Source organism: Colletes gigas, unplaced genomic scaffold (assembly GCF_013123115.1).
Source record: "Colletes gigas isolate AHSC1104 unplaced genomic scaffold, ASM1312311v1 Colletes_gigas_Sc00008, whole genome shotgun sequence".
Taxonomy (NCBI): Eukaryota; Metazoa; Arthropoda; class Insecta; order Hymenoptera; family Colletidae; genus Colletes; species Colletes gigas.
Window position 1 is genome coordinate 6,563,775 of NW_025106637.1, and position 25,147 is coordinate 6,588,921.

At 37.6% G+C, this 25,147-nt stretch overlaps 2 protein-coding genes across 4 annotated transcripts in view; both read right to left on the minus strand.

The window, feature by feature from the left end:
• Positions 1 to 455: 455 nt before the first annotated feature.
• LOC122396721 (nibrin) lies at positions 456 to 4,399 on the minus strand. The gene is made up of 9 exons (XM_043395351.1): positions 4,303 to 4,399; positions 4,091 to 4,224; positions 3,859 to 4,019; positions 3,627 to 3,786; positions 3,167 to 3,422; positions 2,961 to 3,098; positions 965 to 1,947; positions 787 to 870; positions 456 to 716 (listed from the first exon to the last, which is right to left on the minus strand). Exons 1-9 carry the CDS (start codon positions 4,325 to 4,327, stop codon positions 636 to 638), a joined length of 2,022 nt encoding a protein of 673 aa, XP_043251286.1. The 5' UTR covers positions 4,328 to 4,399; the 3' UTR covers positions 456 to 635.
• An 11,404-nt stretch (positions 4,400 to 15,803) lies between these two features.
• LOC122396713 (alpha-catulin) overlaps positions 15,804 to 25,147 on the minus strand; it is a 69,082-nt gene continuing 59,738 nt past the window's right edge. For 2 of the 3 annotated variants that reach the window (XM_043395336.1, XM_043395337.1), the window contains exons 9-12: positions 24,265 to 24,594; positions 21,216 to 21,422; positions 18,872 to 19,373; positions 16,736 to 16,848 (exon numbers count right to left, since the gene is read on the minus strand). In XM_043395336.1, coding sequence (XP_043251271.1) covers positions 18,969 to 19,373; positions 21,216 to 21,422; positions 24,265 to 24,594 — 942 coding nt within the window. In that variant the 3' untranslated portion in view covers positions 16,736 to 16,848; positions 18,872 to 18,968. Of the gene's footprint in view, positions 16,849 to 18,871; positions 19,374 to 21,215; positions 21,423 to 24,264; positions 24,595 to 25,147 lie in introns of all 3 variants that reach the window. The other variant, XM_043395338.1, reaches the window with a different exon arrangement.

The window sequence follows — 25,147 nt, forward strand, 5'->3', positions numbered from 1 at the left end:
GTCGACATAGGCGATAAAAAGGAGGAATTGCACGATCTTATGTCTTCTGATATAGTACAAGACATCGAGGAGTTTGTTTACAATACCGTCGATTCTTTTATTTATGAGGACGTTGAACTTCCAGACCTTACCAAAGTTCCGACAACTCATTTCTGGTGGAAACACGAATTTGACAAAATCGAAACAATGAAAATTAAATCGTTTGCCTTAAAAAAATGCATGTAACACGTTCTAATAACTGTTTCAATATTAATAAATTGTTACAAATGTACAGTATCTAAGTGTTCATTAACCAGCAACAACGACAATTTCGTTTTTTGATATTTTCAAGCAAAACGTATTAATCGACACGGTTTATTGGCAACTTTGAAGATACAAAAAAATTAAAAGAATTCGCTAATTAAATAATATTATATTAACATGGTACAGTTTTTACAGAATTACAAAAGTCCAAACAATAATATATTATTGTTTAATATCAAAGGTTAATCATTAACATGTGTCAAATTTAGTCGTGCAGCTCTTTTGTTGCTTACAGTATTTCTATTTATTAACATAAAAAAATTAAAAGTAAACAAAATTGACGAACGGTTGAATTATTTTACACGATGTCGGACAAGAATATTTAAGTACTGTTATAAACCTTGTATATTAGATTGATTCCATACATACATATTGTTTAATTTTATTCTTCGTTCCAGAGTAACATTATAAATCTATAAAATAACAAGTTAAAATTAGTCGAAATAAATGAAAATTCGTTCGAAAATGCGTTTAATAAGATACCTTTTTAAATGTCTTGAAACCAGGTTTATCTCGAATAAAGTATGATCTACATTTCGGTAAATCACTGTGATTGCTGTGATCGTCCTAAAAGTTTGAAATACAAATTATCCATTTGTATTATAACTTTTACCTATCGATGTTTACATTTTGTTATAAAGATTAAAAATAATGATCTTACAGTGCCCGATGAATTTGTTGTATCTGTCGTACCCGATTTTTTCGTATCAATTGATTTTCTAGGAAGTATGCTGTCGTCGTCACTTTCAAAATCGTTAGAACGTTTACTTCCTGCTTTTAATCTTACATCGTTCTCTGTTGTTTCTGACGACGAGCTCAATGGATTTTTATTATCGTTGTTGTTATTTTTTTCGGACAATTTCATTTCTGGGATTTCGTCTCTTTCGCTAGTTGCGACTAATAACAATTTATTCACTTTTTTTTGTGTCATTACTATATTAGGAATTTTATCACATTCGTCTTCGTTCACTTGTGTAACTTTTAATTGAATATGCTCGTTTGGGATTAAATCCATTGCTTTATTCAAACGAGTTTCTTTTTCTGTATCCTGTTTCTTTAAACTTAGGGTTTCCTGTACGGAACATTGCAAGAGCTCTTGTGAAACATTTGATATGGACGAATTATTTGTTTCTGGAATGTAGTGTATAACTTCTATTTCTCCAATATCTTTTACTGTTTTGTTTGTATCTAAATCACTGGTACTATTGGCACCTTTTGGTGTACTAGTTTTGAGACTTTCTTTCCTCTGAGAAATATTACTATTATTTAATGAGTCAATATCATACGATTCAGGAATAATTTTGACTTCTCTATCTGAAGAAGTTGTAACTTTATTTAATGAGTCAATGTTAGTATCATATGATTCAGGAATAACTTCGGCCTCTCTATCCGAAGAAGGTATTATGACTTTATTTAATTTTATTGGAACGCTAGAAACTACTTTTACTGATCCTTTATTAGATAACACGTCTTGTGTATCGATGACTAAAACTTCGGACGAATCACGTATCGGTTGTGTTCTTTTTAAGAGCTCTGTAAACGTAAACTTTGGATTGCAATATTTGTCCGTACAACAATGCAAAATTGCCAGAGGGATTTCAGATTCTGATATCATTCTACGTTTATTTGCTCGTAATGTATTACCTAGAAAGCAAAATTAACCACACGCGTGAAATAATATGTGTATAAACTTAGGATATTTTTTCGAATTACAGTGAATACTCGATAAATGTCCTCAAGAGCTGTTCCATAAATGATACATTTTTATCCCCACCACTAGGGGGATCCCCCTTGAACCAGTGAGGCGAAGTGTAACCGGAGACGAAGCGGCTTTCTTTAAATATCTTTATTGCCTTCGTCACCTGCGTTTAAATGTCCCAGTCAGTGTGACCACACTACTGTACAGAAGAAAGTTTTTTATTTTTTACTATTTTTTAATAATAATTTTACTATCATGTGGGGGAGATTTTTCTAATTAAAATGAGACTAAACACGATATAAATCGGCTAATATTTGTTACCATAATATTGAATTAAATATTGTGTACTCGTATCTTCGCAAGGTCAGTGGATTGGTATATTTATCGAACAGTGGTAGCTAACGAAACCCCCTATTTCATAAGTGTTGCAGTTTTTGATCACTTACGAAACGGTGGAACCGTTCCGTTTGAAAATAGCTACCTCCCGTTCGATAAATATAGCCAGCACCTCGATGCGTCGTTCTTTGATATTTCCGAACATAGAAAAGGACAGCACAAGAAGGATAAATAAAGAGAGAAAGACTCGCAAGTACAATATTTAATTCAATATTATGCTACCAAATATTGACCGATTTATATCGTGTTTAGCCTCATTTTAATCAGAGAAATCTCCTCAACATGATAGTGAAATTTTTATTAACAAAAAGTAAAAAATAAAAAACTTTCTTCTGTGCAGTAGTGTGGTCACACTGACGCGGATATTTAAACTGGGGCGATAAATCCGAGTTTCAGTCCCTCTTTCTTCTTTAGCTACTGACTCTTTCTACGTTCGAAGCGTCGGCAAACTACAATCAAATTCGAAAGACGATTCTCCTATTCCGTAAGTGTTGCTGACCGGACCCGGGGTAGCGACATTTATCGAGTTTTCACTGTACATGATAAACTTATATTAACTTACATATTGAATCGTACTCGGGTACAACACATTGTGTCGATTGTGTTGCATCGTTGTTAGAATATTGTAATACAACAACGTTTCCAGCACAAAGTTCATCATTAGTTAAAGGTTTTTTTGAATATAAAAGTAATTTACCATCTGAAATGTATTTCTGTTATTAAAACTAATGAAACGCGATAACCTTTCTCGGACTATTTACTACCTACCTGCCATATTAATCATTCTTCCGTATATTTTATATTGACGTACATTAAAGAATACAAATATTAAATTTTGAAATAATGTCTTTCGTTTCTCATTTGGAAACAATGATACGTTTCCTTTGATAATTAATGATTCGTTAATTTGTGGAACAAAGCTATCCACCTTTGGGAATTTATTGCCATTATCAATTGCATGTTTAACTTTTTCCCAATAACCTAGAGTTACTATTGGCACAACAGAAGCCATAGCCCAAGTAACCTAGATTATACTCAAACTGATTACATGTGTGAAAAACCTCTTAATTATAGCAGTCTTGTGTCATATTGTGTCGTTGCAGTTTTGTATCGCATTTTCAATTTTTGTTCAACATCTTATATTAGCATAGCAATGTAAAGCTAATACCGATAATGTCAACGCAGATATATAATGTAACATCGAATATAAAAATTTATTGATAAAAACCTTTTCAGTTAATGCAGCTTTCGATACTGTCAAATGAGTACAAGCGGTTGTCCAATCAGTGGTAATCATCCCATCAATTTCATCGATCAATTCTTGTAATTTGTTCTTATCGTTATCGTTCAGAGAAGATATCACAATTATTATAGGCATGTACATCACACTGAAATATAAACGTAATTAATAAAAAATATTATAAACTGTAAAAGAAAAGAATTTAAAATTGAAGCCTTACGTAAATATGTGCTGCTGCAAACCAAATTGTATTTTGTCGTTATTCTTCAAATTATACCATTCCTTAGATATCTCAAATTTGTCTTCCTCATCCAAAATAACGTATGTACCATACTTTGAATCCATGTCTTTCAGCTTACACATTGATGTAGGCTCATTAATCTAGTAAAACAAACATTTATGTATAATAATTACCATTACATCAAGAATATATTCAGTACTTTCACACGTACCGTCATCGTTTCTCTAGGTTCAATGTAAATGGAAGCATGTAACCTACTAATAGACTCATCATTTTGCAGAAGAATATCAGCCTTCTTTCTACCGAATGTTAATTCTGCATTTGGTTTCAGGTACAAACGATACCCTGCAATTGTAAATGGAAACACCATTCAATTATAAATTAATAATTTACATATTATTTTAACAAAAGGAGGGCTTGTACCTGTAGAATTTACCAAATACCACATTCTGCTAGATATTGCACATTTACAATCACTCAATTATTTTCGTTACTAGTAGATTTCTTTTAATTCAAGTAACTTCAAACAATGTTAATTACAAATCTACACGCAGAATCGAACACTGTTGTGACGCACTATGCTACAGTCGACTGAGCCATGCTGAGAGAGTCCGATTTTGCACTGGATAGACAGAGACGTACAAATATTGCGTACTCTTTCTATCTAGTGGAAAATCGGACTCTTGCAGCTTGTATCTCATTCCCAACAGGCAGGAAACTATGGTTATGGTACGTATGAATGCAGGATCAGAGATGCCGGTTCGAGCATCGGATGCACTACTCACACTATGCCAGATCACGCGTACGTGAGCTCGTGGAGTTACGGAAAGTCGACAAAGACAAATTGACACATGCTCTCTTTCTCGATTCTCCGAAGCTACCCGAAGTAATTTCGGACCGCCTCGTGCGAGTCGAGAGAGAAAGGCTCATATTTGCCTCTCTCTCTTGAACTTCTGCGATTAGAAATTTAATTGCGAAATGTAATTATGGCTGACTGTGATTGCAATTACACGATTGTAATTCTTCAAAAGATTGGGAAAATAATATTCTAGTATTCTCAGATCCCTGATTCCCGAAGAATACTTTTTGGGAAAATGTTGTAACGGTTAACAAATTTATTCAAAAGTTTTGAGATGTATTAATCACGATTGCAACGATTTAATACTCGAGACGAAATGTTAAAATTACGCGTGTCATTGGACTTTAAACTAGAGGGAGATCTCAGAGAAGGAAAGAAGCAACCCCTCGACACTGGGTACAATTATTTATTTCCATTGTCATCTTTAGCTCCAATACATGTGATACTGGATATATAATGATTTAATAATGTTCATTAAATACGAAGTACGAAACCTATCTACACCAAAACTTGTTCTACGATCCATACATTTTTGTTCTGATATCATCATACAAATGAAACGTTTGGTAAATAAATTACCAGACAGGTAGGCAAGCGTTTTGTTTCGCCGTTTCTCGATTAATAGGAGAAGCACGACTGTCAAGCGTGTCGAACCTACCTCGGTTAAACGAACGTTTTTTTTTCAAAAAGTTCACGTAGAAATCACGCCCGTCGCGGCTTTTCCTCTCACGCTCGCGTCGTTATAAACGTTTTTGTAACGCGGAAACGTTAAGCATCGATAGGAAGACCGTATGAACTACGAAGGCGTATCAAATTCGAACGAATCACGTGGTTAAATTGTCGTCTTCGCGGCGAAATTCTATCGATTCGCGCCAACGGGGGGGGACCATGGCGATACGAAGTTACGTGTGACGTTTTATCAAATTATCTCCGCGATGTGCTATATCGGCCGTGTGTTTCAGTCGACGATCACAGCCTCGCGTTCAAGAAGTCGAACGAAGGGAAAGAAGCAGCGACAGAATCGAACCCTTCGTCGACAAAGTTTGCCTCGTCGATTTACGAAAGCGCATTGTGTTCTCTGTCGATGTCGATAACGTTTCGCAAATACTCTCGGATACGTATTAAATCTGACTTTATAGTCGATCATCGACAAGCATCGAAGCGAGTTTCGTAGCTTACATACTAAGGTAGATCGTGGCGAGAGCTCGGGCAACGTTGACTCTCGTTTCTCTCGATAGTTTGCTCTAGGCGTGGGAGTAACGCTATTTCTCGCGAAATACATGACATCGTTCTCGCATGACGATCGCAGACTATGCAAACGCGAATCGGAATACATCCGCGTCATCAACCCTCGATCGCCAGTCCTTGGAAGCGCTTGGTAACATTTAATTAATTTAATCCACGTTCAGCAGTTTCAAGACACCGACAATATAAGTTTAGAATTGTCAGCTCTTCGAAAAATAGTTAATCGTAGCTTGCACGTAACTGGTGAAACGGGGTTGAATGACAGAGACGATCGGATTTATAAAAGCGATTGATCGTCGAAGACAACGGTAAGAGATCAAATTATAAACTTGATAAAACTATCGATGACTAACAAGCGGTTGTAGTTATTTTAGCAAGACCGACTGATCGTTAACGAGTAGTCTACGAATTCTTTTGCGACTGCAATTCATTGAAAATTAAATTCTTTTCGTATTACATTGCCAAAAGTAGTGTCTCTTATCAAGTCCACTTGATTCTTCCTCTTTTTGTTTCTGTACGACAGCGATTAAAAATATTTTCTGTGCACGTCATCGCGCGCAAGGATCAATCGTCAACAAAGTGAGAAACGATCAGTCGGGAAACTGGATTTGCTAGAAAATATTTTCCTCGATCGCATACATCGTCGGTAGGCTGGTTACAACAACGGTTGTACCACGTTTTCAATTTCGCTCTAACAGTACAATAAGAAAGAAATTGAATTTAAAAATTATAATCACAGAGATCGCCAACTGTTCTATCATAAGTTCGTCAATTACTGATAAATCATGCTTGCCTAGTCTGCATTCACTTGGCGTATTTTTACACGTAACGTGTACATCGATTTCGCGATTTCCCTCCATCCCTATTTATACGTTTAAATCAGTCGGACGATTCGTCCCATCCACTCGTCGAGAATTCGCTTCGTCGACGTCGTAAGGCTAGAAATTGATTCGTGACACATATACTAGGACACTTTGCTTAAATGTGTACGCACGTTCATATCAAGAGAAATACCTTTCATCGAAAAATCGTCTAAACGTAATCGTCGATCTCTTTCGCGAAATGGAAGATTCGTCCATGCGATCGTTTCGGGGGGTGAAAACAACGACGATACCCGCGATTCGAGCCAGAGAAAGGATCGCGACAAAGAAATGTTCTTTTTTTAAACGTTCGTCGTGGATTGTCGTACAATTGTTCAAGTGTACGCGTTACTTTCATTTACATATACGCTAATTTGCTCGACAAGCACCCACTCGATCTTGCACAACACATAAAGACTCGATATACGAACATACCGGGGAACTACCGGATCCTCTAAATGAATTTTACAAATCCCTAAGTTTCTCCCAAGACTCGAAATTTTACTAAACGAAAAGGAACTTCCATCGTTGTGCAATGAATGGTGGAACCGACAATTTCTAAAACGATTTTATCATCGAATTAGTTTTAACACGCGTTAAAAAAGCAAAACGAAAAATTGTACGCTTCGTTTCTCTGTAAAATTATTTATTTTTTGTAGGAATTTCACGTAATTGTTATCACCGCTCGTCGCGATCTTGCACCTTCGTGTTAATTCGCGCTTTTAATATTCAAGAGACTCGAAGCAAACACTTACGTCAGTAAAAAAAATAAATTAGGCGAACGCTCGAAAATTCCGAAAACACATCGCAACTGTTTTTTTAGCAACGTTACGAGTAGGGACAAATTACTATGACTACGTTTGCGAACATTTACATTGAATTTATCGTCCACTGGATACCGAGGTTCAGTTAGTTCTGAAAAATGTTGATAAATTTATATTTTAATTCCTTTCTCACGCTGAGTTTACTGCTGACTATTGTTAAAAATGAAATTTATTGAACGAACTATTCGATGATCCATTTTATCGATGAATCAGAGTGCTACAAGCTCGTATATGTGAATTTTCGATTGATTTTCTAAGCGTCGGTACAAAAGTTTAATAATTAATAATAGATACTTGAAGAATTTGTCTCGCTCATTTTCATCCATTTAGTTGGTGAACTTTTTTTCATTTCATTATGTAATTATACAATACGACTGAATATTCAGTAGATTTATAAAATTTCAGTGTAAGTTGCTCTGAAAGTGAGAAGTAAATCACATGAAAATGATAAAGTTAGCGTTGCCAACGCAATGACGTTAGAATCATTTTTAAGAAAATTACGAACTGCATTCATTGTTTCTTAGGTTAAATATATAGCTCGATTAAATTAACTTCTGCTATCAATTAATGTATATTATTAAGTACAACGTGATAACAAGCTGAATTAATATGCTTGTTATTAAACTAGCTGTAACATAAAATTATTATCTTTATTACCAATTAATTGTAAAGTGTACAATTTAAAGAAAAATCTTTCATTTTATAAATAAACTCGTTTAATTATTCATACTGAAATGGCTAGCTATTAAAATACTAATCACTATTAAAACGCATCAATACACTATACAGTCCATAATTTCCCTAAAACAGAGATTCTGACATGCCATTAACACTGACTTTACTTTCAATTAGATCACCAGTAGTAATATTAAAAAATACTCGTATTCTATCCCCATGATTATAATGAATTCCGTTCATCTATGAAGATCGAAAGTTCTACAACCGACGTAAAATTGACTATAGTCGGGTGAAAGAAAGAATCGACTCGAGAAATTTCCCACCACTCGTCTAGCTAGGTGGATCTCTACCTCTTCACCCACTATATGGGTTGAAGAGTAGCAATGGGATTAAGTATGTCACAAATAGCAACAAATTTAAACAAAAAACCATTTGTTTCAATACGATAAATGTACGTGCAGACTTCTTACATAATTAAAAAAACATTTTAGGCATCTGCAAAAACTAGTGCATAGTACTACTTTCCTAGTTGGAGCGAAATGTAGAAACAATCAATAAACATATACTCTTTAGCTAGTAGAAATATTCGTTTTATATATGTTTTACATTCTTAAATATTATTTCTTTTTCCACGTTACTATATAAATTGATTAATTACGATGTAATTTGTTTTTTATCAAGAAAGGTCGCAGAATATATTTATTAAGACATGTTGGTTAACTTATTTACTTTCAATTCCTACCACATATTCCCCACGAGTGTATCTAAATAGTTAATATTTGTTATTTATCACTTTTAATGAAATTTGTCAAATCCTTTATGAAATTTCTATCGCAATGCTAATAGTAGATTGAAAGATGCTGTGAAGTGCTGACTGAAAACTACTGTGTGTAAAAAAAAGAAAAATATTTGACTTGCAGATATCTAGAATGCTGGTTGATGGGGCTAGACATTTTTAAAAATGACGAAAATTCACACAATTATCAAGGCAACCAATCCAATGAAAAGAATCTTCACTTTTACAGTATATCCCCACTCTTTATGATCGCTACTACTAAACTATCGAATTTTAGTCGTTTTGCAAAAATTACAGATCTATTACACACTCTTCTTTCAACCATGGACACGATTTTCAGGAAAATCGTATTTATTTACGAGACTTTGAATTATATCGAAACATTCGACGAGCCAACCAAACTGTACATCTTCAGATAGATGGTGAAACATTTAAAAAATAGTACCGCTAGGAAACATCGATAATATAATTGATATTGTATCACATACCATAAGCTTCGTTGTCTCTAATAGAGCGAATAGTTTTTTTGAATAACAAGAAAAATGTCTTTGTTCGAAAGAGATGGCAATAGTAAATTAAAGCAGTAGGAGCAAGGCAGAGTGGGGAAACGCGTTCGTGGAATATTAGCTATTTCGATCAATAGAGTAGATTCTTTCTTCGACCAGACTACGTATGAAATTATTGTCATCGATGTTTGTATAAATCGTCAACAAATACGGGATCAATTAGTATGCTGCTTGATATATCAGAACGACAGTGTACGAGGCACAGTACATATACATGACCAATTAAATCAGTGGTCGCCAATCTTGATTAGGTACAGAAGCCATCATATTTATTTCATTATTTTCATCGAGCTACTTTCTGAAATCTTATAAATGTATATACACGTTTAGGTATTCATAAATATATGAATACAAAATTATAAAAGTCTGATAATATAACAAAAATAGGGGGAATTTTGTTTCAAACGATATAACTGTATCTTTATAGCGGATAAAAGTTAATATGGTCTACCAAATTCGTTACTGCGAGCGATAGATCGGCGACCACTGCGCTAGACCATTTAAAAAATGGAAAGACAACGATCGTAGAATTTATTTCTCGCGGTCTAAACCCGATTGCCCTGCGAATCACGCTTCCCCTATTGCAAATGCTTGTTGATAATGCTGTTTCGTTTTCCTCTTATTTTTCTTCTTTTTTTTTTTTGGTTTTTCTTTTTCTTTTTCTTTTTTTTAATTAATTTCTGGAGACAGTTAAATATCAAATGTCGATAACCCGATAATATTTCACAACAGGCACGAAACAGTCCAACTAACGGTAGTCGTCGCTATTCGATATTACATAATAATAATGCATGTATATTAATATTAGAATTTGCACTATACTCCGTTTGTTACATCTAGCGTCGGGTTTTCCTAATTGGAGCACGAAGGGTCACAAGCGAACATCGCAACTGACATTTTGCGTATACTGGAATGCACGTGTGTTTCGAGTAAACTTTTGTATAATTTTAGAAGAGACAGGCACAACCGACGGCAACAATGAGCTCATGGGAAAACGTTCCGCGATCGTTTCTAGATCGTTCGCGAGACTCTCGATCCATCGGAACGGATACTTTATTTGTTTCTACACCTTACGAAATTGTTTCCCCCATGGTTCTTCTTTCTGTCTTTGCTTCTGTATTAGTATACTTTTCTACTGCAAGAATCTAAAGAATGCCCCTGAGTGATGTTCACGATGTGAGAGAAATCCGTCTTTTCGTCTATAAATTACATATCCAAGACAGCAATGTCCATTAGTCATTAATATATATGATACGAAATCTTGCTCAACAATGAAATAACCTAAAATATTCCGATCGCTAAATCTGAATTTTATCCAGGGGCATACTCTCCAGCTCTCGAGTGTATATGTATGCCCAGATACGTACCCTTACGGAGACTTTAATATCGATTAATTTACGTATGTCGAAAACGATTAACTTGATGCAGAAATCTAGCGAGTATCTAAGCAAATTTTTCGAGGTGTCTAAACTACGGAATTGAGGTAGAATTACACCATGGTAAATTCGAGACGATGTACACACATGCGAGGAGATTACGATTCGCTCACAAACTTCGTTATTATACTCGATCGATGGAAATGGAAAAGAAGAACCGTTCTCAGACTGTAATGGCGACCTTCGGTAAACCATACACGACCGTGGATACTAGCGTCTAATCTCGAGTCGTTATTATTACTGTTATCATTATATACCTAACGATATTATCGATACATGTTACACTTACGTACTGACTCTATGCAACGACTAGATTCGTAATGATCTATGCGTACTATCACCACTTTGGTTTATGCTATATGCGATGAGAACTCCACTCAATAGGAAACAACGAAGTCGATCTGACGCGAAAATCTATCGCCAGCTCCGGAATCAACGAACGTGTTATTAAACAACGAATCATTAATTAAAGAATATGTAAATAAGACTCTTAGTTTCAAGAAAAAAGATGATCATGTTGGGCTCGAGTAAAACAGGGGTTTGGAAATAAAATAACGTTTGTAACAAAAGTTTGTTAAAAACACTGGACACTTATTAAATTTATTACTTTTTATAATGAAATTTGGTCAATTTTCTAATAAAAAGTTAACGTTCGATAACACGTATGTTTAGACGAACCTCGAGACCCGGCGACCGATTTTCGCAGTTCAGTTTCTAGCTGGCCCACTAACTGACGCGATCGGATAATGATAGAAACTAAACGCTTACGTCGAACTCACTGCCGTTCCCTTAGAAAATATTTGTGCCGTTTTATACAAAAGAAAAAACTTAAGCTTAACCCCTTAACTGACGAACTCTATACGCTAAAGACCGCGATAAGGTATGATACAGAGTTTGTACAAACGCGTCGCGTACGTGTTACGACTTATAACAACGTGTCGGTATTAGATTCCTGCGAGGTTACGCGGACACTTCACAGAACGCGGATTCGCGAATATTACACTCTAGGAACATCTTGAGGACATCGGTTTCTGCCCTCCGGTGCGAGGCCCTTCGTTTCCGGTTTTTTTTTTCGACGCCTCGTTGATCTACCGTTTCTGTGAACCTTGCCGATTCTAAAGTTACGATTTAAAGGGCCGATCCCGCAGTCGTTGACGAAGAAAAGTCGACTCTTACGACGAAGAGGACATATCCACGATCAGCGTACATCGGTTAAGTATAACGCCTCGACTCTGCGTCGTCGATAAAAGTGGCCCGTTTTCCATCCACAAAACATCTCTGTGAAGTACATCACATTCTTTTGTGCCAACTCTGTATAATACATACAGAATCGATCTTCTATATACTTGTAAGTACGAGAAATGCATGACTGGTCGACGTTATTCTCGCGCGAGCTTAATGCTGTATATACAGACGTTCGTTTGCGTTCGCTATAGAATACGCAAGATCGCTTTAATTGTAATTTCCACGGTAGAACGATTAGTTTAATCGAAAGCACTGCTCGGAGCGTCCCTGGACACGACTCGTTCCTCGTGGAACGCTTGTCCAGCGTCGCTCCGTCGTCTCGTACTCGCGAGGAGATCGCGAGAATTCTTAATATCACCGTACAAAGTGTCAGCTGACGTGTTTGCAAGAGTCCGCGTTCTCGACGTTGATTCACGCGCGAACGAAGAACTCCGCGGTGTCGGTTATTATTTATACATTATGACTAGCGTATTTCTTTGTAACCATTAAACACGTAACATTATGCAACTTACACGTTCTATGTATATACCTGATCGAACGCGGATCGGTTCGACGTCCGGTACCGGTCTAAAATACAAAAGTGACGAGCGTTCTTCTTGCACGGGATCGTTCGCGTCAGCATCTGACGTGGACTGATTTGTTCGAATCGGTGACATCGTTTGGAAGATAATCCGTTCGTTTCGTTTTTTTTTTTTATTTCTTAGAGGGTTCAAAGACGTATTACAATAACGATCGTGTTTCGTTTGTGGCACTACGAAGGAAGCTTCGCTCCGACTGGCCGATTCGACGACGCCGTTCTCAAGGGCTCGAAGACGCCGCGTGGACGTGAAATGGATCGCGTTTCGTCGAATCGTGCAGCCGGCAGGCTTTTGTGTCTAACGGTGGTGCTCGAACCACGAGATTTCTTGTCTTTGCCACAAAGTACGTCCCTGACCGCCCTGCTGCCGCACCCAGGTCACCCTCAACAACCATCTCCTGCCCCTTAGTGTTAAGCTGTGCTCGGTGATTCAACAAATCGCAAAAACTGCAGCTGGCGTCGTTCTTAGACTACGGTGCTCGAGTGTAGAAAGCGTGAATCGGTCGGTCTCTTCCCGAACAGTACTGTAGGGAGCCGAATCTTCTAAATCTGTATTTTGATTTATTTTCGGGACAGAATCAGTTGGCCTCTCAGCATCATAACAAGCTCAATTGTTTCTGTCCCAACAGTAACGACTAATATCGAGGCAATTCTTTCGCAAGTTTTACGATTGAAACTGTTCGAGAATTCGGGGCGCAACAGAGTACAGTATTAGGACCCAAGTAGATCCCAGACAAAATGTCGGAACACTTTTATATAATAGGACACGATTCACACACCCGGAACCTCGAACAGCGTCAACAATACTTCTCGACAGTTCCCTGCAGTCGAGACTTCAGATTCCACGCTTTTTCACGCACGGCAGATGTACATGTAAGCAGGACTGCCCTCTCTATTGAAGTGTATAGTGTCCTGCCAAAATGCTAGTTAGCAAAATATTCATTCGACGTATGTAGCTAGATATTGAAAGAAAATACTCGACAAGCGCTACGTTTTCGCAGCACGTCGCGTCAACGACAACGAATCAATGCATCCGATATTGATCACCAGCGGGAATTTGTTCGCTCTGCACGTTCAGGAATTCTTTGAAGATCGAAGTTGGTGAGACGCGTAAGTGGAAGTTAGCCTCTAAATATTTCACCCCTAAAAGGCACTCCAATCGACAGTCCGAATTATTGTCGTTGCACCAACTTTTCTACGTGGAAGAACGATTCCATCGTGCAGAGCACGTTTGTCCAAGCGTTTCGTTACAAACGGAGATACTTTCGATCGAAATAAAGGTCTGTACAATGTTCGTCGTTAACGACGAAACGTGCCGCAAGCTGCGTTCAATTTTCTTTCGCTGCCACTCGAGCCAACCCGTTCGCGTTTCAAGTTACAAACGAATCGCTATGAATATCCTTGGCTCCTGCAGTGGCAGCGAAATATTACACTAGAGCGATTTACATAGTGCCGTCGATGAAAGAGCTAGTGGCGCTGATTATTGCTTCGACAAAAGGCTTCAAGTTTAAAGCAGCGTAAAAGCGATTCTTGCCGCGGACATCGATTAATTGAAGCTGTCCCCTGTTCGCATTAGACATCAACTTCTCTGATATGGCTGTGTTATTGCCATTGGAGAGATTGAATTTCATCGTGCACTGAATGATCTCTGAACAATTTCATCACCGATTTAGAAAGATTCGCGTTTTACGTTCTTCAGGATTATCTGCACGTTGAAACTCAAGTGGAAAGGTATTCGCTAAATCGTGTGCCCCGAGCGACGTAAATTCGTGTTTCGTTTAGTCGTCGGGTCGATCGTGATTGAGGTGATTACAGTTTAAACGTACGCATCGATATTAAAAAATTGATTGCACTGTTCGTTGGACATTTTTTTTTTTTTATTCCCAACGAAGCGAGGAAATTAATGATTTAGAAAATTCGTGAAGTCGGTACTTTAGCGTATTATAAATCGCTGCAAATGAAAATTGGAATAAATAATTTGGTTTCGTTCGTGACGTAACGCGTGCGTTTTCGTGTAAAAAGCGTGCCTAAATTCGTCGTCGGTTTCCTTAGTTCTCGTCGTGTATCATGGCAGTCACGTTCAGCGACTTGAGATCGCTTTTCGTACGCGGTGTAATTCGAGCGGTAAGCCTGCGAATTTTCTATATTGAGCAACGCAGAAATGTGTACTGAAACTAATCGCTGGAACATAGCTTGTGCTCGAAGCAATTACAATTGAAACGTACACGTCGACGATCTACTGTTCACTTTGAAAATGAAGCGTTCTCAAAGATCAATCGTTGCATAAAAAATTCTGTACGTTTCGAATATACTGTAATCAATTCCGCGGTTAGCTTATCACCCTATTTAATTTCTTATTCGATCACGAAACCAGTTTCAACTGGCCCTGTAGCACCAATGTTAATCTCTTGATTCGAGGTTTTAATTAAAATTTCAATCGACGTTCGTTTTAGTTTACCTTTGAGAAGAACGACGTTTCGTATTCGTTGTTAACATGCGTTAAAAGTTGAACAAAATCTCGAGAATTTGTGCTCTGTTAAAGACGTTCTCGGAGGAAATTTATTTCAGTTGTATCGAATGAAGAATTTTGTATTTCGAAGGGACTTTTCGCGTTACGATATTGTTAATTAAGATACTAAATCCAAAAAGCAATCAATACACTTCGAAAAAAATATTTTAGGCGATACTAGTTGCATGAAAAAGTTCAAAGTTCTTTCAACGATGTAAGATTGAATTATAATTCAGCATCAACGAGACTGTTTAAAAATCTTATGAAATGTATTATTAAGTATTTTCGTTTGATACTCCTAAGACTCTGCTTAAATTATTCTGTGGAGGACAAATAATATTGAAATGATTATAATAAATAATTATAATTATAGAAAATTAGAAATATTAAAAAGTGAACGTGTCAGATAGTCAATATCTATCAATATATTTAAAAACTACTGTGGCACATGGTCAAGATGAATGGTGGTCGATAAATAAATATTACGAGATTTGGTGGAAGCAAGACACGACGAAGTAATGAATGAGCATGGCAGATTTTTAAAGAAAACATGAATATTTTAAGATGACGTTTTCCGGTTAATTAAAATCAAACTGCCTCGTCAACATTAATATGGGTCTGCTGTTATTGGTTACGAAGCTCCAATTTCGTTGATTCCATTAATAAAAATAAGAATTTGCACAAAGATCCGCAGTGTACTTGTGATTATATCAAGAACTGAATAGATCTTTGATATAAGCCATGCACACGTCGTGGACAGACGCTGAAAACAATGGCTAGCGTGAACGTAAGGGCTCGAAAAGATGAAAATTGACCTGTCTCGGCAAGAAAACGAAACTTAAAAAATATGAGAAAAGAATTATGAAAACGACACTTACCCAAGATTATTCGAATCAAGACTAATGCTTTGCCAAGTAATAAAAATTCTATTGTATTCCCAAAAGGGCATGGTTGATACAGAAGTCTCAAGCAGAATCGTACCATCGTTTCCAGACTTTTACTGTGCATATTTAAAAACCACGCGAACGAGTTTTTTTCAATATTGCAGAGGTCCCTTCGAATATACGTTTGTTTAACGAGCACCAGCGGATCTCGTCGGGATGGCTGCGAGAGCTCGACGTGTACGCTTCGTTGGGGCAGGCGAGGTTCTTCCTAGAAAAGCAGAAAGGAAACCCGAGTGCGGCGAGCGTCCCCCTTGGCCCGTCGGGCCATCCCAAACTGTCAGACGGACGGGTCGCTGCCGGGGGCGGAGCCCGTCTTGCTGCCGTCGACACCAGCACCGCCACCGTCGCCGTCGGCGCCCGCACCCTCTCCGCCCCTGTACGGCGAGCCGCCGGTCCCGCGCGCCGACAGACCTCGGAAATCCAGGTTGTACTGAAATACAAAGGCCCCGAACAACAGATTATCAAATGCACGAATCAGATCTTCGAGCGACTTTCAAGGTTTCCTTGTCGCGCAAGGGGTTGTTATAGCCTGGACGAAAGGTTTCCGTCAAGACCACTTCGATCCACTGCCCTTACAGAACACACAGTAATGATTCTTAAGATGAACACCGCCCCGGGGTTGGCACGTTCATCTTTCGTACAGTGGAGGCGAAACTCGATACCAGTATCGTATTCCAAACGTCGTCTTTCACGCTTCGCTGGCTCCAAGGGGGATCCCCCTCAGTTGGAAGGGACAGAAATGGTCAACTTAGGGATCACACGTGTTCATTTTGAGAATCATTGCTGTAGAAGGTCGTGTTAACCACGTTCAGCAGGGACTACTGCTTCTACTTAGATTCTTCCACACAAAGTTAACGAATGTCCCCATTTATACCTATTTCAGAGTAATATACATGTACTGATGATGGTGACGTGGTAAAATTGTCTTGTATTTTAAAATTAACCCATTAGATTGCACCCTATACATAGTACTTAAGAATCTGCAGGGCTGTGTTTATATCAGAGATCAAGACATGGTGTTAGAACACAAAATATTCTTTCAAATGCTATTATTTTGTTCCACACTGTATCTATGTACGTGACAAGAGGACAACGTGATTTTGAGAAGACGAAACCTTTCGTTCCGACTATAATTCACCCCTTGTTTGAAATATCGTACGAGAAATATTTTCGAATGCAGTTGGATTTATTAGCATTTACTATATTTTCTCCAGTATTATATAACAGTTTATATTACCAAACTTGTAGCCTCTTCTTGAGTATATTTACTTCCAACATTTCGAGATCAACTAAATCCAGAATATTATAATAATTAATTCCAAAATACTTTCGTACGGTATATTCATTCTCTGCTCATTAACCCAGGTGTTTTAGTTGCAACTCCCACAAAATGTCGTTAATGCGACTATCGATGGCCCCATCACCAAGAGAATTGAACAGCATTATTGCTTTGTTGTGTAAAAATACCTTAACAAAATTCAAAATTCATAAAGTAATGTTGTTCAATAAATCGACATTTGAAAAAGTAATTAATAATGGTTATTTCAGTACATTAAAGTGAACGTTATTTTTCGTAGTACTCAGCATGTCAGAATGCGATATCAATTGAACAAAAAATTCATTCTGTTACGAAACATTGCATTGCGCCCATTCCTGTAAAGACAGCTGAAAACAGTAGATTGATTATCAGTTTATCTTCGTGCTGTGGATTATGTTGTATATTGTCGCCATATAACTTGTTAATCGAAGCAAAGCTGTTGTGATAAAAAATGTCTGCAAAAATGTGGTAAGAAAATATTCAGGCCAGTTCACTACAGCGACAGAAATGCCTACGCGTAAAATGTTCCATGAAAATAGCGGCAACGAGAAAAGGTAAAAAAATATTTGACGAACGCAAATGACTGAAAACGATCGATCAATATTCGTGACACGAATACACGGTTCAATAATTTATTACCGATAAATTCTTTCGAGGCAGACGCCAAATGAGCTAGATGACCGATTAAATTAATCAAACTCGTCAGACTGACGTAACATTAAAAATTCGTTTGAACGAGTTACGGTGAAAAATTTAATCCCTCAAAATTTTGTTATAAAGATATTCCTTCTTGCATATTGCATAATTTCGACTAAATTCAGGCAACAGGATAATTCAAGAACGATATATTTCTCTTCAATTTTATCGAAACCATTAGATTTGATTAGCCTGCATCGTAGTTACGGAACGCTATGTTTCCCTGACGGAAGATCGCCCCGCAGGAGAGTCATTTCCCGGGGGACGCGTCGTTCGATCGATCGTAATTCGATTATTCGCCCTCGGTCAATCGCGACACCAAGAACAAACGTATAATGGTAACAACACCGCCGTAAGCAACGTTTGAAGCGGCAAAACAGACGAAAAAAAAAAAAAATAAAAATCGAAACAGAAAGATAAGTGGAAACCAAAGTCGAACCTGTGCAAAAGAAAGAACAGCGCTTCGGCGTGTGCACGTAGCATCGTGGCTGCGCACGTGAACACATGCGACCATCACGGTGCAACGAAAGTCTGTGTTATCTCGGTAGAGTGGCGTGTCTTAGGTGCTGCAGCTGCGCTTGTTGCAGCTGTAGCTGCAGTAACTGTAGTTTCTGTAGGCAATACGGTGCCTGTGGTCCGCAACTGGACGCCTGGACGGTTGACGAATACGGCAGGACAGAGGGATGAACGAAGGATGCGGAATTACGTGAACCACTGGCGGAACTCGGGAGTGGCAAGGTGGCGTTATTGAAAGGTGGAAAGTTCAGGCCAGGTGCTCTCAGAATGTTGTGTAATTGGGCAGAGGTTAAAGGATGGGGTTGCACGTAGGGACTGGTCGATGGTAGCAATTGGGGACTAACTGGGTACAAGCAATCCTCTTCGCCTAGGCCAGGCACCGTCGTTGGACTGAGCTCCACGTACTGAGGCATGGCGACATTGTGCTATTCGATGAATACATGGAAGGACATGTACACACTTTAGGCGTGGTATGATAGCATTGCGAGTTTTACGTTTCACCTGTGCGAATATTTATTGCGACGATTAATAATTGTAGCTTATTAAGATTTGTCTGTTAATAGTGAAATAACCAACGTTTATTATAGATAGCTGTCTAAATCCCTGGCTAAACCTACCGACACTTCATGTATACCCTACCAAGACCGGACAAATGAATTTATTTTTCTCTTTCACGAGGCAATGTACTTCTAATTTTTGCATTATATCTGTAGAAAGTTGTATTTTAAAAATCTGTAGTTAGTTCCAGAGAAAACCATTATTTACGAAAAAGAACAATTTTAACAAATTTAAACTTATTTTCAATTAAATATATAATCTATGATCCAGTATTCATCGTACACCAGTCGTGTGATCAATAGGAATCGCTGAAACTTCTTCAGGTACATAGCGTCAAAATAAATGTTAAAATAAACATAGAAGACAGCATAAATAATACTAGTTTATATGTTCATATGATAGGGGATGAAACACCCTTTAAAATGAGCGTTTGTACGAGTCGATAGCTTTATTAGTTCCGGAGATATGGCGATTTTAGTTTCAAGTCGATGCGGTGGCTAATTTCGGAGATATAAGGGTCCGAAGCGTTTGTTTACTACGGCCTTGTCAAGGCCGTTGACTGCACGTGACCGTAGTAAATAGTAAACGTGACGTCACTCATTCATTCGGTCAGTGGGTCAACGTGCGACAAGGAGGTCCGACGCAACGCGTTAGACGAAGACAGTGATAGTCGAATTAAGAAAAATTACCTTTTACATAAATTACGATATCTCGAAAACGAAAAGTCCAATCGACAAAAACAAAAAAGCATTTTAAAGGGGAAGGTTCACCGTTGCTAATGATTGCTTAATAACAGAGAAAACACTAGTAGTTTGGGAACTGCAAGCATCTAAAGTTTTAGTATTTTTATTACGCGTTAATGGGCTTTCGTAAGGCCCCGAGCGGAATTTAAAAAATTACCCCTTCATATAAATTACGATATCTCGAAAACGAAAAGTCCGATCGACAAAAACCAAAAGCCATTTTAAAGGGGAAGGTTCACCGCTTCTAACGATGGCTTAATAATGGAGAAAACACTAGTAGTTTCGGAACTGTACGCATCTAAAATTTTAGTAGTTTTAGATTACTCCTTTACATAAATTACGATATCTCAAAAACGGAAAGTCCGATCGACAAAAGCCAAAAGCCATTTTAAAGGGGAGGCTTTGCCGTTTCTAACAATACCTCAATAATTAATAAAACACTAGTAGTTTCGGAACTGTACATATCTGACCGGTCACGATAGGTTCAGTGTTAACATTTTTCTTTCGCGTAAAAAATATTCGCACAGAATGAACTGTTTATGAGTCCAACGTTTTACGCACAGCTACAAGTTTGTAAAAAAAATTTAAATATGCCTCTTGCCGACACAAAGCTGGCTACTGATAAAAAATATTGTTCAATCCTTCCTCGTGAACTCGGTAACAATGACTTGGAATCTTTACGACTACATATTAAAGCTAACATCGATCGTAATAGAATATCGATAACATTAACATTATTCAATGAAGCTATTAATAATCGTTTGAGCTACTAGACGAAAAATTATCACAGAGAGCAAAGACTGAACGTTCCTCCGTTCTCGAGCGCAAAAATAAAAATCAAAAATACTAAACAAAATACAAAACTGTAAAGTGAGTATAAATAGTAATCTGTCCAACTGATAGTTGAATTTTCGTGTGCGGCATAAAGAAATGATCAGGGCGGATGGACGCGTGTGCGTATCTTACCTTTGTGGCGCAGACGAAACATGTGGTGACCACTTTCGAAATCACGTTCATCAGATTCTTTGTTTCTTGTATTACGTTATCGACTTTTGTAAAGGTGGCGGCTTTTCCGACGGTGGGGTTTTTCACGGTGAACTGGAGCTGCTGGACGTACGTCGGCACACGGTCGAGGTTTTCCAAAAGTTCTTTCTTGTGCGGGCCCCCTGGTACCTGCGCCCATGTAACATTGTATACAAACTTACGTCGTTATTCGTGTCGCAAGGCAAACGCGTTCGTGTACTGTTTACAACGATTTTTCGTAAAAAATAGTGGTGATATTATATCGAAACATCTAATCAAGGAATATGGAACATTTCAATGTATTCATGTTATACAATTTTCACCTTCGAGCTAATCGGGTATACAAAACAATATTAATTTTATTAAAATAGAATTTCAGTTACTTTAATATCGCACTAATGTAATAAAAACTGGAATAATTCTTGGACAACAAAATTGTTGAGACTGGAAACGATTATGTTATACCTACATAATAATTATTTTAAATTAGTACCATGTGTGCTGTTTGATCGCAAAAAAGTTCAAGTGTATTTTAAATAATCGTTGAAAACCACCAATCACATTTGCCCTGCGAAATTATTCTTTGTACATATGTAGCGTTCTTTTAATAACTCTTCAAAGCAATGCCTGATTCTATTCTTTGTTCGTCGACTAATAGTAAATACTTTAAAATACGAATCTTGGATAGTTGTAAGATTGCATCTAATAAGTTAACAGAAAGATTCTCTATTCGTCCTAATAGAACACAATGCAAAAGATTGAACGGAAAGTGTAAATAGTTTGAGAAGAACATTAGAGAGTGACTGTGTGAATGACAGTGAAATAGTACAGACCTTGTTGTTTTTTGCAAGCTTCTCGAATGTTACATAATCAAACCACTCATAAGATTAAACTGAACAAGTGATCACAGCCAAGACGAAGTTGAAACAAATAATTCATAAGACAGAGGAAGCAGAGCATAGCAACTGTTCTTACGTAAATTTCAGACGTTGAAAATAAATTTTTTTAAACAAGCATCGATGCGTTAATTATGCGTTAATTGTGCCAAGGAGTAGCAATTTTCATAGGAACTTTACTTAATTTCAGTTTCATGACAACGATGGTATTTGAAACGTTGATAGTCTGATGCATGATCGTTAATTATTTAATGGATTTATACATTTTTAGAAATCTTCAATTTCATTTTCAAATTTTTCGTAGGAAATGTATCGTGATTTATGAATACATTTGTTTCAATGAATATGATGCATTGCGAACAAGTGCAGAAACTTCACCTTAGCTGCCGGTTAATAACAGTATTGATTTTTATGAATAATGAAATCGGAAGCTGGCAAAAACTGAGACATTAATAGTCATGCCCCAGAGAGTGGAAGGAGGGGGACCACAATGCACATAGACGTCGTCCACAGACGGAAGCATTCCCGTAGCATCTAAAACACACCTTACTAATCGTACACAAAAAAGTCATAAATGTATGTACACAAAATAGATTTACCAACAAAATAATGATCGTAGTTAATTTGATGGAGTGACGAGTGAAAAAATTCAGTAGTAGTTTATGTAATTTTTGAAACGAGAATCACGTTCTTGGAAAATATCAGTCGATAATTGACGTTGCATAAGCAAATTCATCTTCTCATCATAGAGATAAATCATGGAATACAGTATAAACCGGAATGTGATTCGTTCATCTCGACCTAAATAGTAGACTAACAGTAGAAAATAAGATACGTTGTATTCTTCGTCATTTCAAATTTCGATTACACGTGAAACTTGACATAAGAAGAATACCTCATACTACTTTTAATACTTGTATCGTGTGAATTTGTAGATGTTACTACTCGTCTGGTTTCACTCTTTTAACCAAATACAATATTCGTCCCGTTGAGTCGATTAATTTTCCCAGTACAATAGGTAGTACGGTAATGTCTGTTCTTAATTAATTCAATTATCCAAGGTAATTACGAAATTACTTTACTGTCGTAGCCGCTACAGAAACTGGCTGTTCCTTGCAACGTGCTTTATTCATTGGAAAAAGAAAATAGGTGTAGTTACGCTACGGTCATTCAAAAGAAACGATTGTTAGGGTGATCATACTAGGTGTCATGATCTTGCATAGCAACACTTGCGTATAATAAATACGTAACAATAACGTGTAGTGATGTAAGAGAAACGACAACATTTAACAGCAACTGGAACAATGAATTCGCAGAAAACGAGCGGTATGCACGGCAATGAGAACGATCTGTACAAGGTGAATATGATCTCTATGAGCCCAACAAGGGTCTAAAGTAAAGAGAGAAAGAGTTACCTGGATGGAGGCATTCAAAGAGCGAGGGTCAAAAAAGGGTTTCATAATACAGAATATATTACAAGGTTAGCGTTTTTGTTGATTTCTTTCAAGAAGAGTATAAAGAGATCAAAATGGTTTCAGGTAACTATATATATTCGGCCTAGCTAGGAGGGTCGAAAGGGCAGCAAACGTGTTAATTCGAACATGTCTAATGCTAATAACTCACACCGGAGCCACTTCCAATCCATTTGCAACATTATCGCTTATTTAGTACCATCATGGATTAACATCTATGTCCACGTATTTAATTAGACCAGCACGAAATAGTAAAATACGTTCCCGCGAGGAGAGAAACGTCGAAAAGAATAAATTTTCTGCATCGTTCGACGCTTGGATTCGACGTGGCTCGGTAGTCGCAATTACGTAAAAATGAAACTCAATAGCGAAATTCAAGGAAAAATATCTCCAATATAGCAAGGATCAAAAAACTCGGAGTCAAGTCCAGTATAGAATCCGTATAATAATAAACAACGGTAAAAAAGAATGATCATAAATAAAGGGCGATGTACATGTATACGCGTACGCACAGGCGTCCCTGTACATATACACGTATATACATAGCATCTCAACATCAGTCCAATTAAAAATGTGTATCACTTTGCAATTTCGTAGTATGACGGGTCGGTAAATGACACGTACCTGGTAGCTGAATTGTCTCACAACCTTGTACAATCTGTTCGCCTCCTCGGCAAAATACTCAGCTTGGGTGAACAGATCTTGGGTGGTCTTCAGGGCGCCCTCGCCCCTGGTGAACTGGTACATCGAGAACGCCATCGACGACATGTTCTTCGCCCGCTTCACGATGTCGTTGTTCTCCTCCAGGGCGCTACCGCTCTCTTGCCATTTCTCCGTTTCCGCGTCCATCTCCGATGTGATCAGCTTCATCTCCAGGCCAGCCTTTGCGATCTTCGCCTGCTCCTCGCTGTCCAATCTCACCGGTTTCAACGGCTTGCTTGTGGTGCCGTGTTTCTGAAATCAAATACACGTACTGGTCAGAACACGTAAACGCGACGTTCTTTATGCCTATTGGACTTTAGTATATTCAGTATTTAGTATAACTTACAGCTAAAATAAATACAGAATATATGTAAAAAAAAAAAAACACTTTTCCACAGTGACCGACGATGCTTTGAAAGAAAAATTATGTTCCGAGGAATGGTAGGATCTATACTTAACATTGCGTTGTAAATATCACAATTTCTTGCGTATCTTCATGGACAGTTCTAAGAATCGATTTGGCACACGAGATGCTATCGTCGCTCAAAATAATACTATTAACCTATTCAGGACGGGCGTCATACGCTTAAGCTCGGAGTAAATGTACGATGCTCGTTCTGAATGGGTTAAGTGTAGTCTCAATCATGCTTGGGCATTATTCGTAGGAAGCATTTGAAAAATGATCATTCGAGTGGTTTATTATCTTATTTAGCTAGGTGTTATTCAAAATAACCGTGTGTTAGTTTATCTGAACTGATCGTTATCTAGAAATTTTTAGACACTCCAGAGAATTATAACTAATATT